The 14,147-nt window shown below is 42.2% G+C and overlaps 1 protein-coding gene across 1 annotated transcript; it reads right to left on the bottom strand.

The window, feature by feature from the left end:
• Positions 1 to 458: 458 nt before the first annotated feature.
• Positions 459 to 12,618, bottom strand: CUNH16orf87 (chromosome unknown C16orf87 homolog). The gene is made up of 4 exons (XM_008933486.3): positions 12,478 to 12,618; positions 8,838 to 8,934; positions 6,513 to 6,695; positions 459 to 1,006 (listed from the first exon to the last, which is right to left on the bottom strand). The coding sequence occupies exons 1-4, from the start codon at positions 12,541 to 12,543 to the stop codon at positions 888 to 890; spliced, it is 465 nt and encodes a 154-aa protein (XP_008931734.1). The 5' UTR covers positions 12,544 to 12,618; the 3' UTR covers positions 459 to 887.
• Between the last annotated feature and the right edge of the window lie 1,529 nt (positions 12,619 to 14,147).

Raw genomic sequence — 14,147 nt, 5'->3', positions numbered from 1 at the left:
CGTGTTTTGGCAATACCACTAAGATGCTAACTGCAGATCCACAAACCTGATACCTGCTTCTCTGCCTCTCCAGGAAATAACGGCCCAAGAAAGAGTTTGGGAGAAGAACTTACTGGCTGGGCAAGGCAGAGACCAGCAAACTGTTGTTATAAAACAAGTGCTTAGCTCTTAAACTTCAGGAGTCTGACCTCATAAAGTATATATGATTTTAAAGAAACAACTCTATGTAACAGGAAATGATTTTCTAGAGCTAATTCATACACAATATGAAGTTGTCTAACAAAATAATCCCCGCCCCAAATTAAACCACTTTAGTTTTCTTCCTATCAGAATTATACCACACCTATTAAAAAATTTAAGTCTCAAGTCATACCTAGGATGAATACCAGACTTCTAAGAAGATTAAAACCAACACACCCTGAGTATCACAAATGTACTTAATTCCCAGTTCAATAAAATATTGGGATATCAATTTATTAAAAAGTTATGTGAACTGTACATACATAAACTGCAATATAGCTGAAAAATCTGAAATATATAATTTTAAAGGAAAATCATTTATTTCTGAAAATATTTAAAATATTGCATTTCTGGCAGCAAATTCAAGAGAAGTGCTCTGGAACAGGTGCAGTCTCTCTGTGCATTTGTCTAGCAATTGTCTTCAAGGAGTAAAACATATCTGCTTCTTGATTTCTCACAGCACAACGTTGTGAACACTTTCTTTCTGACTGGTAGAGACAGAATTCCATTTCCAAGAACAGCAGCAGAATTTTAACAGGAAATACTATGGTCCTTGTTGGCGTAGACAACACACTTCCCAAGAGTCCATGACACCTAGGCAACCTGCCAGCCATCCTGCATGAACTGCACCACACTGTGCTTAAAAGTCACAGAATGAGTCTTTGATTGATAATTTTTCTGTTTATTTCCGCCAAGGCCACCGAAAATACGAAGGCCTTTTCATCTGAAAGGTTAGCATACATGTCCACTTCTTTTTCTTGTTTCTCTGTAGAAGAAAAAAAAGGTACTATTAGAAGCTTTTTCCATTATTCCAAGTTAACACAAGTTACACAGAAGTTAATAAATTATGTGAAGTAGTGGAATTGAAGTCAGACAATCAACTCCTATGCATGAGGGATTGAGAAAGAGGAGGAAGCAAGGGAGGCACACAAAGGTGCTGGAAGAGCCACAGAATTAGTCATCCAAAAGCATGAGTGAATTTCTGTTCTTAAACCATGACAAAAGAATGAGTCGTTAATATAACGATAAACAAGTGTTCAAGTGTTCCTTCAGTGGTTTTGGTTCTGTTGGCTTTTTTAATTTTACATAAACACCTCATATTGTAGAAAACAAGGTTATTTTACAATATCCTCATTAAACACAACATTTGTCCCCCTACTTTACATCTAAGTGAAAGAAACCCAAGAGTTTCATTACAGCATCAAAGAGCAAAGAGCAGATACTTGGCAGAAGTCAGGCTCCTAATTTATCATCATGAACATTTCTGGACTTTCTACACTGCAGCTCTTCCATCTTATCCCAGCTGTAGAACAATGCTAACACCTCACTGAGCAAGTGAAAACCTGTCAGTCTCTGCTGATGCTGGCTTGTTTCAATGCTACAGACACACAACAGGAAGCCATAGAAAAGTTTCCACACTGCAGTGCTCAGGTAAACTACGTCCCACCACAAAAACCTGTAAAGTAATACGATTTCAGAAATATCACATTCATAAATATCACCTACTCCACATCAAGAGTATTTATATCCCAGTTTATCCAGCCACAGGTAGCTGACACAAATCATTAAGAAAATAAAGCCAACAAAGAAACAGTTTTGTCAGCAGAGACCAGGCTTGTGGACACAAAGAAGAGAGAAATGCATTCAGAGCTTTAAGGCTGGTGCCCAGCTGTGGAACTCCATCTCTAATCCAGGCTACAGAGTGGCCTGGACTAATTTACAATCATGACACAAAGCTCACCTGCCAGAGCCCTCTGTCTCACTAACACAGCCACACATGTGGCAACTGCTCCACCAAGACACCTGAACTAGCATGGGAGAGTGAAAGACAAGGCAGCACTGGAAAATAATGGAATACACCATGTGGAAAAAAGATCCCAGCATTTCCTCTCTCCACCTACTCACCCAGTTACCCCTCAATGGGTTCACATTCATAACGATATTTTTAGATTTGGTTTCACATTTATGTTACAGCTATGGACAGAATTCCAACAGACTGCCTTCCCTGTGAAATCAAATGCTTGCATTAGAAAACTAAGTAGGAGAGTTGAAAAATCCTTTACCACTGAGTTCTGATTTAATACTGATACAGAAACAGCAGAAACAAGCTTTCTGTTGGTTCCCTGGCTATGCAAGACAATATTCTCTAGGGTATTGAGTTTGAAATGAGTTAGAAACTGAGTTTCAGTGCAAGTCCTGCCTTGTAGTTTAAGACAAATCAGTTCCTGTATGTACACTCTGTCTGGGTTGCTCCACTTCCTCCCTCTCACCATTTAAAAATTAACAATGCTGGGAGTTGTTCTGAGCACAGACACTGCACACACTGGTTATTCCACATTAATCTTTTGTATTTTCATATCTAAACCCCACCCCTTCTTTCATGCTTCCTGATCCAAATCCAGCAACCACTTAAATATATGGGCACCCAGCAAAACGAAAAGTACTCTCCCCCCCCCATCCCTGGGCTACTGTTAACAGATTTTGGACTTTTTAAATTTTAGTTGCCCTTCTCCTCTGTCCTCACGGGACAGGTTTGTTCTGACAGATTTCAGCTTACTGAAATCTTAATATCAAAGAGTATCAGGGATTAAGGTTTGCAAGCTTCACACGTTCTCAGGGCAATTCCAGCTCTCAGCAGTAGCAAGTGAAGAGCCTGCACCTGCATGACATTTCATCACAGGCTGCTCATGGCACACTGTGGCTTCTGCAGACTCTGTTAAAACTTTCCACTTCAATCTTATCTGAGAGTAGCTTTGACTCATTTCTCTATTATGAACAAAAGACAAAAATGGTATTGTTCTTCTGATAGACAGTAAGACATTAAATAATAAGTCTTTTGCTGCACAACTAAGAGGTTATTTAGGTGAAAATAGTCGGTCTTTCTGGAGCACATCTCTAGCATTCCCACATCTCCTGCAACCCCTTATACCTGTAGCCCTTAAAACTGAATAGTTACAAATCAAATATTGACCCTCCCCCTCACAAATTTTGCATAGATTTACTATTCAAGATAGAAAGTTACTTCAAATGTGCACACTCGGCAGCAATTGTGTGAGTAATACAGCTGGAAAACATTTGAAAAGAAAAATTTGGGCCAAAAATTTACTTCAGTTTTATCAGGATACTGAAATATATATACTTTATGGAGATTCATCCCTCGTTAAATAACAACTATGCTTTAGCAATTCTACAGACCAGCCTTATTGAGCCTTATTTGCTGGTAACCTCTTTCAGAATAACCAACACCACTTCCTCCAGCACACAAGGGTTTTGTTTGTTTTAATACAGTCAGGGTTGGTACCCAGATAACAAGGCAGCCTGGGAACAGGTCTGGCTGTGTGTCAGTCCCACACAGTGCAACAAAGAACATATCACCACAACAAAATCAGAGTCAAATTATTATGAAGTGTTTCTATTTTCAAAATATATTGTACCATTTCTGAAGAAGAAATCAAGTGATAATTTTGACAAGCCAAGCCTGCAGAGAGAAGTTCCTATTTTCCAGGGTCATCAAATGGCTCTGGAACATGTGACAGGACTATTTTCTGGGTCCCAGCACTCTGCTATATCCCTTCAGTCTACATCAGCTTCCTCTTCCCTCCCCCTCCATTCCTCCTTGCTAAATATGCAGGAAAAATAGCTCGTTCTAAAAAGCCTTTTTGCTTCTTCTGTTCTTAATTGCTGCTGAATCCTGCAGCTCTTTGCTCTAATGTGAACCAGTCACAAAGGACACAAAAGAACCAGTCAAAGGCACAGACATAACTGGGAACAAGCACACTATGTATGGAAAGAGCATGGCAAGCAAGGAAGCAAAGCTACAAATGTCATGGGGGTCTTTAGGAAGACAATTTTCATAGCTGAGTGGCCTTCCAATGGACAGATGACCAGCTCTTCCATGCTATTATAATTGAGGTGTTTTCTGTTCACCTGTTTTTTCCATCTACAAAGGCATTAGGCACTGCAGAGGCCCAAGAGGCACCAAATACTTAACACCTATGCAAGTAATCTTTTCAAATATTTGGGGTGAAAGAAGGACAGCACAATCTCTAGTGCTAAGTAATGTGTACCCAAAATATCACAGAAACATGCAACAGGCAAGGAAATAAGATACTTAAAGTCCAACACTAAGCTGACACCTTGCACTCCAGAGCTGACTTTCAACACTACACAGACTGATACCAGGTCTAGCAATCAGTCACAAAAAGCACCTTAACTGTAGTAGAATTACAGTTGCTTAATATACACAAACAACACTATCAAGCACCAGGTTTGGTAAAGGAAGATTATTTCTAAAATTCCCACTAATTACTCCACATACAGTAGTTAGGTCAATTTTCTAAGAGATTTGAAAAGGGAGAGGTCAATGTTAACTTGATTTATAGTAATTACTTACAAAATGGTGAGTTCACTATTGAATTTATTTTTATAGCCATGACAACCATATATATCACTTTTTTTTTAATCAGCCCAAAAATCACCACAGTGACACATTACAGTCTGACATAACCAGAAATAAGTCAGAAGTAAGAAAATATTCTAAGCCTACTTACTGCTGAACAATAAGATGAGCTGTACTGGAGCAAAGATAATGACAAATGGGTGTGAACCCAGGCTCTGTACCAGCTCTGCAGAAGAGGGTGAGCAAGAGATTGTAGCAGTATCACAAGATCAAGTAAAGGGGATGGCAAGAGCAAGAGAAGATGAGGGTAATCTTACCAAGTGAGATTCAACTTTAAAAAACACACCAAGAAAAAGGCACACCACACACACACACTCTGATGCAAAGATCTCACTGCATCTCTATCTCCAGTTCTCTACCTCCAAGCACTGGCATATTGTACTTAGCAGGATGCAGCAGGAGGTTAGAAACACTCAGCCTAGTTTTGAATAGGAAAATGTGTCTCTTTTTGGAGACTACAAAACATGCCTTAAGAGAATGGATCTTTTCCTTTGACTGCTTTCCTCTTTTCCAGGGACAGAAAAGAAGATTTACTTTTTATATGGCAACCCAAGCAGCTTGCTGGAATTTTAAAACCAAAGCTGTTTGTGAACTAGACCAGCAGTTAAAATGCCTAGAAAGGATCCTAAAGCTGCTAGACAAAGTCTACCTTGGGTCAATAACAAATAGGGAAGCTACATACATCAATAAGCCACATGAAACAGTGAAGAGATTAGGTATTACAAGTGCATTCCTATTATAGGAAAACAATTTCCACCCAGAAAAAAATACAGAAATCAAATTCCACCTCCTCTTTCCAAATCCAGAGCACTAAAAAACTCCACTAAATCCCAATTTATACTTGTTTACAAGAAAGAAACATTAAGAAAGAACAGATTTAAATCAAACAGCAGAGACATCAAAACTGGTTTTGAAAAGTGAGAAACTAAAGGAATTTGCAGCATGAATTAGCACTCTTTTTTCTGCTAACAAACAAGTTGGAAGGGAAAAATAGCAGCATTTCTGAGTTATACCACAAGATATACTTGAAGGCTCGAGGTGTTTTAAGAACAATATCTTCTGAACATTTGTATGAAGTCTTCTTACCTGCCTTTAAACCTTTTTAAGTCCATGCTAAGTTCTGGATTCATAATTCAGGTCTAAAATTACTATCTCCAAAACACAGATAGCAAACAAAGTGCCAATGGGTTCTTAAAACAATAGAAATTTTAAGTGACAGTTACATTCTTGAGGGGCTCCAGAATTAGTCTCCTCATGTAACAGTCTCTTGGCTGCATAAAGACTAAACCCAGCAGGTTACCAAGGAACCTTAATAATCAAGGAGGCATTTTTTCCTCCAGAGTGTTATTCTAGAAACATGGCTCCAAAATTCAGGTCATAGTAGCAATGCCCTTTTTACTCTGGCCTTCCAAAAGCTTTTAAGAAACTTTTTAAGCAATCCAGTCATTCTAATCCCTCTCTGACAACAGACATCATCATATTGTTTGTCCTTGTGATATAGAGCAGCAGCACCTTAATAAAAAACAAAACAAAACCTCACACTTTGGTCCAATGGCTTTCAACCTACATGCTGAAACTTGACACAGTGGCTAAAAATACAGATTTAGATCTTTGTGGTTTGTTTCATCAGACACTGAAACATAAAACCAGAGGTCTCTACAGATGTGAAACAGTCCCCAGCCTACATTAAGATATCAGGTATTGGCTGAACTAGTCTAATTAAATGGTTTAAATGGCATAAAAGTTTACTGATTAAAAAAAAGTCTTCATACAAATAGAAAACCCAGTGAACGTATTTCTCCACTTCTCATACCTCTTTCTTCCTCGTGCTTTTTTGCTGAGGCACTCTTAGGTCTTCCTCTTCCTCTTCTGCTGTGGTCTGAATGGCTGTTAGACCTGGATCTTTTTCGGTTTTCTAAGTCTTTATTTACTGCAGAATTTATCTTCTCTCGCTTAACCCTCTCTGTTCGCCTCCGCTTGGCCTCGCTCTTGTTTTCTGTGCAAAGGAATAGAAATGGACTCACCCAGAGTTCTTTTCATCTCTGTTCTTAATTCATTCCTAGTGCTTACCCCACCTTTTTTTCCTTAAGGTGGTTAGATGTCTATGCCTGTACAGCAAACATGATATCCATGCAGAAATTAAGGGCTCAGATCCAGAATGACACTTTGCCTCTTGATTACAAGGATCAAGCCTTCAGTTGCTTCAAATGCATTTTGCAACATGAGACATTTGCTGGTACACAAAAAGCTCAGTTTCCCAAACAAGATGGAAACACAAACTGCACACACCATAGCCATGAGGACAGCCCACTGCACCTGCTTCCTCTAGCAAAAGAAAAAGATTTATCACACAGGCAAACACCACTACACTTGATCATCTTTTGACAGTAACAATGAAATCGTTCCTGCTGCTCAGACAAATCAAAGGCTGAGTCAAAGATGCTTTAGTAAATGGCACAACACACGGTGTAGGTGTCCCACCACATGCAGCCTGTGACAAGGCTGTGACAGGGGTAATGTTTTTCTACACACCAAAATAAAAAATAAATAAATAAATAAAAAGTGTATTTACATGAGTTTCACCTGGAGGTTAAGTATAAATTAATGAGCTTGGGTACCCAAAATAGTACAGTGACCACAGCACACTACTGAACATGGATTAGCTGCACATGTGCAAGGCTGCAGCACCATTCTGCAGTAGTTATATTGTTGAAAATATTGAAACATTTCCTAAAAGAAGTGGCAGGTACCTTATGAGCACAATATAGACATACACAGTCTCTTACCACATCTTCCTGGGGAACTGATTTTCTCCTGCTGCAGTTGTCCCATTAGTTCTGTACAGGCACAGGGTACAAACTGGACAGCAGGGTAACTTGTCACTAATGTTAACACAAAACCTGTATTTCACAGTGTCACCAACAGGTTGAGGTGGCCAGGGACCCTCTGGAGACCAACCTGTCCTCTGCTCAAGCAGGACCACCAAGAATCAGTTGCCCAGGACCATGTCCAGAAGGCTTTTGAGTATCTTCAAGGACGGAGACTCCACAACCCCTTTGGGCAACCTGTGTCAGTGCTTGGTCACCCTCACAGTAAAAAGTGCTTTCCAGAGCTCTTTCCAACGGGATGGCCCCCAGCATATATTCACTTTGTCTCCCCTGGTGCACTTCCTACACACAAAACTCAATTATACAACCAGATTATGGTCTTCAGCTTCATTTTTAACTACTTCATCCACTGGGGAAGAGGAAAGAAAACTAACACTTCCAACCTACCACAGACATTTCTTAACCTCCTCCACCTTGGAAGTTCAGTTATCAGCATAATGTCATCTAATTCCTACAAGATCCTTCAAAACATGGATACAAAACATCAAATGCTTAACTTCCATTTTGTAGGTCTGGTAGATAATTTTTAAAAGTGGACATTCTAGATCAGATATGCTGTTGGGTTTCTTGTTTTTTTGGTTTTGTTTGGTTTGGGGTTTTTGTTTGTTTTTTTTTTTTAATATACATCTTCCCTGACAGGTTCTTGTTCTCACTCATTCCTACTAGGACTGGAGGAAGTGATAAAAATGATCACAAGAAGAATGTTATTCTTGCCAGAATGCATATTCAACTGACTTATTACTCTATCCATCAACAAAAGACACACAAGTTGGACACAAAAATTACACTATTTTTCAATTCAACCCATGGAGAGAGAAGCAACACCCACCTGGATTTAGATTAAACATTTTGACCAATTTTTTACTTTCAGAAAACCCAGCTTCAATCAGCACATACTCTGAAATCAGATCCTTCTGGCACTTCTAGACACTTAGCTTCGAAATAGGATTAACACAAAGCTTCCTGTAATGAGCTTTTTTGCATAGACACCAATGTGCACAGCTAGAACATACACAGAGAAAATGCCAACATCACAAGTGCAAAGGAAGACAGATTGAAAACACCAGCTTTGCCCCCCTCCTCAAAATTCAAGCAAAATTAACATATTCAAAGTCTACCAGGCACAAATTCAAGGGAAAGTGAACTGACAACAGTCAATTTACACAGAGAAGTAAAATACTCAATCCTTTGCCTGCAAGAAATAAGGGGGAAGAACTGTTGCCCCCTTCTTGCCCCTCAGTCAGTATTACCTGTGATGGGTGGGGATCTCTCAGAACGTTTAGCATGCAAGAGTTTTCGACTAATAAATATGTAGCCACAGGGACATGATTTACATGCAACAGGAACCTGGGAAAACAAAAGACAAATATTTCAGATAATTTCAAATTATGACAGAACTCCTTCCCGATGAAGAAACAAACACACCAGTAATTCTCATTTGGCAGAGATAACTCTTCCAATTCAGTCAGTACTGCAAACTGTGGTCTGTACTATTATACAATTGTATTTAAACATAATAAAACCAGATTCTGCTGTGAATCACCCAGCAAGCCTTTTCTTTATGCAGTTGTTCAAAACCAAGCTGGAAATGCACAGCTGCTGTGATTGCTTTGCACTGCTTTTCCCCAGACTGGCAGGAAGGGGGTGGGGGAAAGTGGAGAGCATTAAAGGAAGGCTGAATTAAAATAGAAATACAATTTCTCTTCAGAGCTCTCAAATATCACCAGTCAAATCAGTCAGACATTTCCAGTTGTGCTTCCTCTATTTACTTTTAAAAAATAATTATCAGTTAAAACCATCAGTGCATTCAGAATACATTCACTTTCAGAAGCATTTGAAAGCAGCTCCTTTAGAGAGCAGGAGCAGCTTTAAACAGGAGGCACAACAGAGCCCGAAGCAAAACAGATGCATTTGTACCACACTCTGCTCCAGAGCTGGAGACAAGGCCGGGTGGCTACAGAAGGACCTTGTTAATTCAAAATGCAAATAACCCACCACAGCCAGTCAAAAACCGACTGCAGGCCCAAGAGTTTGAGAGAATACAGTGCTTTTCCCGATCAGCTAAGCAGACAGGAGCAGTGTGTTCCCCCAGAATACGACAATGTAAAACAAGAAATGCCACATTTAATACAAAAAAATGAAAAAAAAAAATCTTACTTGGAGCAATTTTTTTAAAAAAGGTCACAGTGATAAATTACAAACCTCATTACCTTAATGCCAAGATCTTCTGAGATCTTTTAAAAGTAGTAAGGAATACACCATGTTGCTTTGATTAGGTTTAAGACTCAAAACACAAATCAAAGCAAGTTTAAACAGAGATCTGGAAGAGATTAAAATAACACACACATAAAAGTCGAGTCATGTCGAAGCATGACAGTGGGGGAGAAAAAGCAGGAGGGACTTTCTCCAGTGTAATTCTTTAAGACAGGTCGCTACAAGTTTGCCAATGTCCACTGAAACAAACAGGAGCACAGAAACACGACTGTCTGCCCAATTTAACCACTGGCTAGGAAAAACCCTGCCCAAATAGTACATGAATCTGTAAAGGGGAACTTAACTGCTACTCGGAATAAACAAATTATTTTGCTTTCTGCAGCACATCCCAACTCCTGTATTTCACCCTGTAAGCAGCTTACAGATAAGACTTTTGATACAGGTTTTACAGAACTAAAGACTTTTTAATTCCCTTTATGGAGATGCTGACATAATAAAACCAATTGCAATAAAGGTTTATTGAACCTTAAAGCTCAGAATGTAGCAAGCTTGTGTGCACACTTGTCTCCTTGTTCATATGTCAGTATAACAGTACTAAAGCCCAGTCTAGCAGATAATGTGTGTATTTTTAAGGTGATACAGGAGTTCCATTTAAATCCATTTTTGAACACTTGGGTCTCTGCAATAATTACGTTTCCAGGCTCAGCTTTAAAAAAAACTTTTGGCAAAACCACGCAAGGGGATTGGAACAGACCCAGTATTTTTCAACGAACTTAACTGTATTTAACAGAACAATACTGTTCTCACGTTACAGGTTTGGCATGTAGGTGTGTGCATCACTGGGAGGGAATGGACTTATTCACTGAAACGTGTCAGTTATCCTTTGAAGACCTACACTGGTAACATCCTGCACCATAATTAAGGCAACACAGTCCTACAAACACTACTTTACTTCGTTTAACATTTTCCTAACCAAAAAGAAATTAAGTTTCTTATACAAGAAATTTTACCTGACACTAAATTAAGAAGTGATAATTATTTCCTCTGATTGACTGTAAATACTTCAGGCTCCCTAGTTTAATTAGGCTGTGAAAATTAATTAGGTTGTGAAAATATCATTGGCAATGATATATCATCTAAATTACGATAAAAAAAGTTTTAAAGCCTAAGAAGTCTTACTCAATATTACATTACAATAATTGTGGCTGCCTCAATATCTCCATGTACGCCAGTTCTAGTTAAGAATTCAGAAACAAATGCAAAGCCCTTGTTTATGGAAAAATTTAAGAAAGACTAGTATAGGACACAACCACTGAAGAGTCACACGAGAGCTTCCCCAGAGTGACTTGTACTGTAGGTTTTAGTTTCTTGTCCCCTCTGAAATATTTGGCAGTGAAAAACAAGGTCCTGTGAGCAACGTGTGCCAGGGCAGGACATATATGCATATTAATTCCATATTAGCCACAGAAGAGTTGCTAAGAGAAAATCTACACTGACATATGCATATATGTATTTTAAAGTGTAGAACAAAGTGAAAGATTTCACATCAGTTTAAAAAGCCTACAGTGTTTGCTTATTTGCCCTTTCTATTGTTGGTTTGACATTCACTACGTTTATTAAATAAAACAAAAAAAAAGAAACAAACAAACAAAAAGCCAAACAAAAAAATCCCCCACTCTCACATGTAACTTCTCACTCATTTTCATTTCTCCTTTCACCAACCGAATAACCAGAACTCGGCACACGACTCTTTCTCAGAAATAGCACTTCAGTGACGTGCTTAACGTGAGCATTTGCAGCGGTTCATCCGCTGGTTAAAACATGAAAGGACGCCCACACACAGCTCAGCACTCCGAACTGTTCCAGCAGGAGCAGAAACACTGGAAAAACTATGCAAGTCAGAACAAATAATACGATTTTTTTTAAGTAGAGAAAAATGGCACGAGGTTATTTTTTTTTTCCCCAAGTGCAGCTAAAGCAGCGTGTCCCAGCCCGCCGGCAGGGTCGAACGGGAGCAGCGCGGTTCCCATGACCGCATGTGACAGGCTCTGCCCCTCCGCCGAGCCCCGCGGCCGCCGGGGCAGCGCTGGGCTATTGTTCGGGGCTCCGCTGGAACCCACCGGCCTGTTTTCAGCAGTCACATCGTCCCCGGCGAAGGCAGAGGAGCTCCCGGCACGGCAGCAGTGCGAGGCGGCCGCTGCGGGTGCCGGAGCGGGAGCAGCTCCATTTTGTGCACACCAGGGACACACGGGCGGCTCCGGGGAGCCCCCGGCTGCGGGGCACAGAGCGCAGCCCAGGGATCGATTGCGGGGCTCCCAAAGTGCCCCGGGAGAAAACAACGCCGCCGAACGCCCAGCCTGGGGCACACCAGGCATCCAAAGGGCGAACTGCATTATATAAATCACCAAGCCCATTGTATTTGTGACAAACCCCGCGGTTACTAAGCACCGCGAGCACACAAACAACGCCGCAGCCGCACAGAACTAAGGACTTCACCGCAATGTAACCAGCACACTACCCTGCGAGAGGGACGCGGCGTTTAATCCCCATTCCACGCAGGAAGCTGCAAAAGGCAGCAATTATTTGTTTCACGCAAACGCCGCCTCGCAGCGGCACCGAGACGCTTTTCCGCGTCCTCCCTGCCCAGACCCCCGCGCTCGGCCCGCGGCCGCTCACCTGCTGGTCGCACTCCGGGCAGGACTTGGTGGCCATCTTCACTTTCTTGGCCCTACTGGAGGACATGCTCGCTGCTGCCGCGGCCGTGACTGACACTGCCGGGGCCGGAGCGCCGCCCGCCCGGGAGGAGCCGGCGGGAGGAGCAGGAGGAGCCGTAGAGGGAGGAGCAGGAGGGAGGAGAAAGGAAGTGGAGGAGCGGAGGAGCCAAAAGGAGTAGGAGGGAGGGCCGGAGGAAGGCGGCCGATGGGAGGGCCGGAGGGAGGGGCCTGGAGGGGGGGCCGGAGGGAGGGCCTGGAGGGAGGAAGGCCGGAGGAGGGGCCGGAGGGAGAGGGCGGTGGGCTCGGTGCGAGGACCTCGGGGAGGTCCGCGCGCCCCCTCAGGCCCCGACGGAGGAGCTGCTCTTGCCCGCGAGGATGAGGGAGCCCGGGGGATGAGGGGAGCCTGGGAATGAGGGAGCCCGGGAATGAGGGAGCCCGGGGGATGAGGGGAGCCTGGGAATGAGGGAGCCAGAGGGATGAGGGGAGTCTGGGGGTAAGGGAGCTCGGGGGATTAGGGACTCCGGGGGATGAGAGAAGCTCTGGGAGACAGGGGAGCCTGGGAGTGATGGGAGTCCGGGGATGAAGGAGCCCGGGGCGGTGAAGGAGCCTGGGGGATGAGGGGAGCCAGGGGATTAGGGAGCCCAGAGGGTGAGGGAGATCGGAGGATGAGGGGAGCCCAGGGGCATAGGGCAGCCTGGGGATGAGGAAGGATGAAGGGAGCCTGACCGAAACGTACGAGCCGCCAGGAAGCATCAAACACAATTTTTCTGATCTTCCTCTAAATTCGGCAAAAGAAAGACTGGAGTGGAGGGGAATGGTTATCGCCTGCTGCTCTGGTGCCTTTAGGAGCCTGCTGGTTCCAGGATCGGGGTGTTCAGTCATGCATCTAAGCCTGGTAATGCTTGCAAATGCGATGTTTTTAGAGTAAAATGTTATCAGGACCAGAGCAACATGAACAGCAGGAGGCTTCTGCCGCCTCAGCAGGATCTGAATTTCTGCGGGGTGAACTGCATTTATGCAATCCTTCAGATTCTTGGTGTATCATGCCAGCCCTCTCCACCCTTACTACCAGTATTGTACGATGAATAAAGAATCAAACATCATTTGCAATATCCTCTCCTGTGCCAGTACAACCTGTTGATTTTTTCTGTCCTTCCTCCTTGGTCAGTCTCTACCTTGAGCCTTGTTCCCACACAGGGAATGAGAATACACTGCTCTGTACTTGAAGAGCATCTCAGGCTCCCCATGTGTGTGGTGGTTTCTGTCTGTGTGCAGAGTTGCTAAACTGGCTCATTTGCCCTTTTCCTTTTCTCCTTAGTATTTAAAGTTATGACTCAGAGGGTGTATTTGTTTCCCTGTTCTCTCTGTGTGTTGTTTCCAACCTATGCCAATCCATTGGCACAGGTCTTTCTCCAGAGATACATAAAGATAAGACAAGTTTATTTTCCATATAAACTGTAATTGCTGCCAAAAGGACAAACGTGTCCCTTGTAGGCAGGACATCCAGATTTCATTCCTGAATCCAGAACAAGTCCATGCACACAGGACCTTGAGACTACTTCTGGATTTTTTAAAATTATCTTTATTTTTTTTTTCTTAACTGAGAAGTTCCAGACATAGCAAACATAGAAA

Source organism: Manacus vitellinus, unplaced genomic scaffold (genome assembly GCF_001715985.3).
Source record: "Manacus vitellinus isolate BGI_N305 unplaced genomic scaffold, ASM171598v3 scaffold_10_pilon, whole genome shotgun sequence".
In the NCBI taxonomy this organism is placed as follows: domain Eukaryota; kingdom Metazoa; phylum Chordata; class Aves; order Passeriformes; family Pipridae; genus Manacus; species Manacus vitellinus.
Note: the sequence above shows the minus strand (reverse complement) of the source record. Positions and strands in the feature narration are given on the sequence as shown.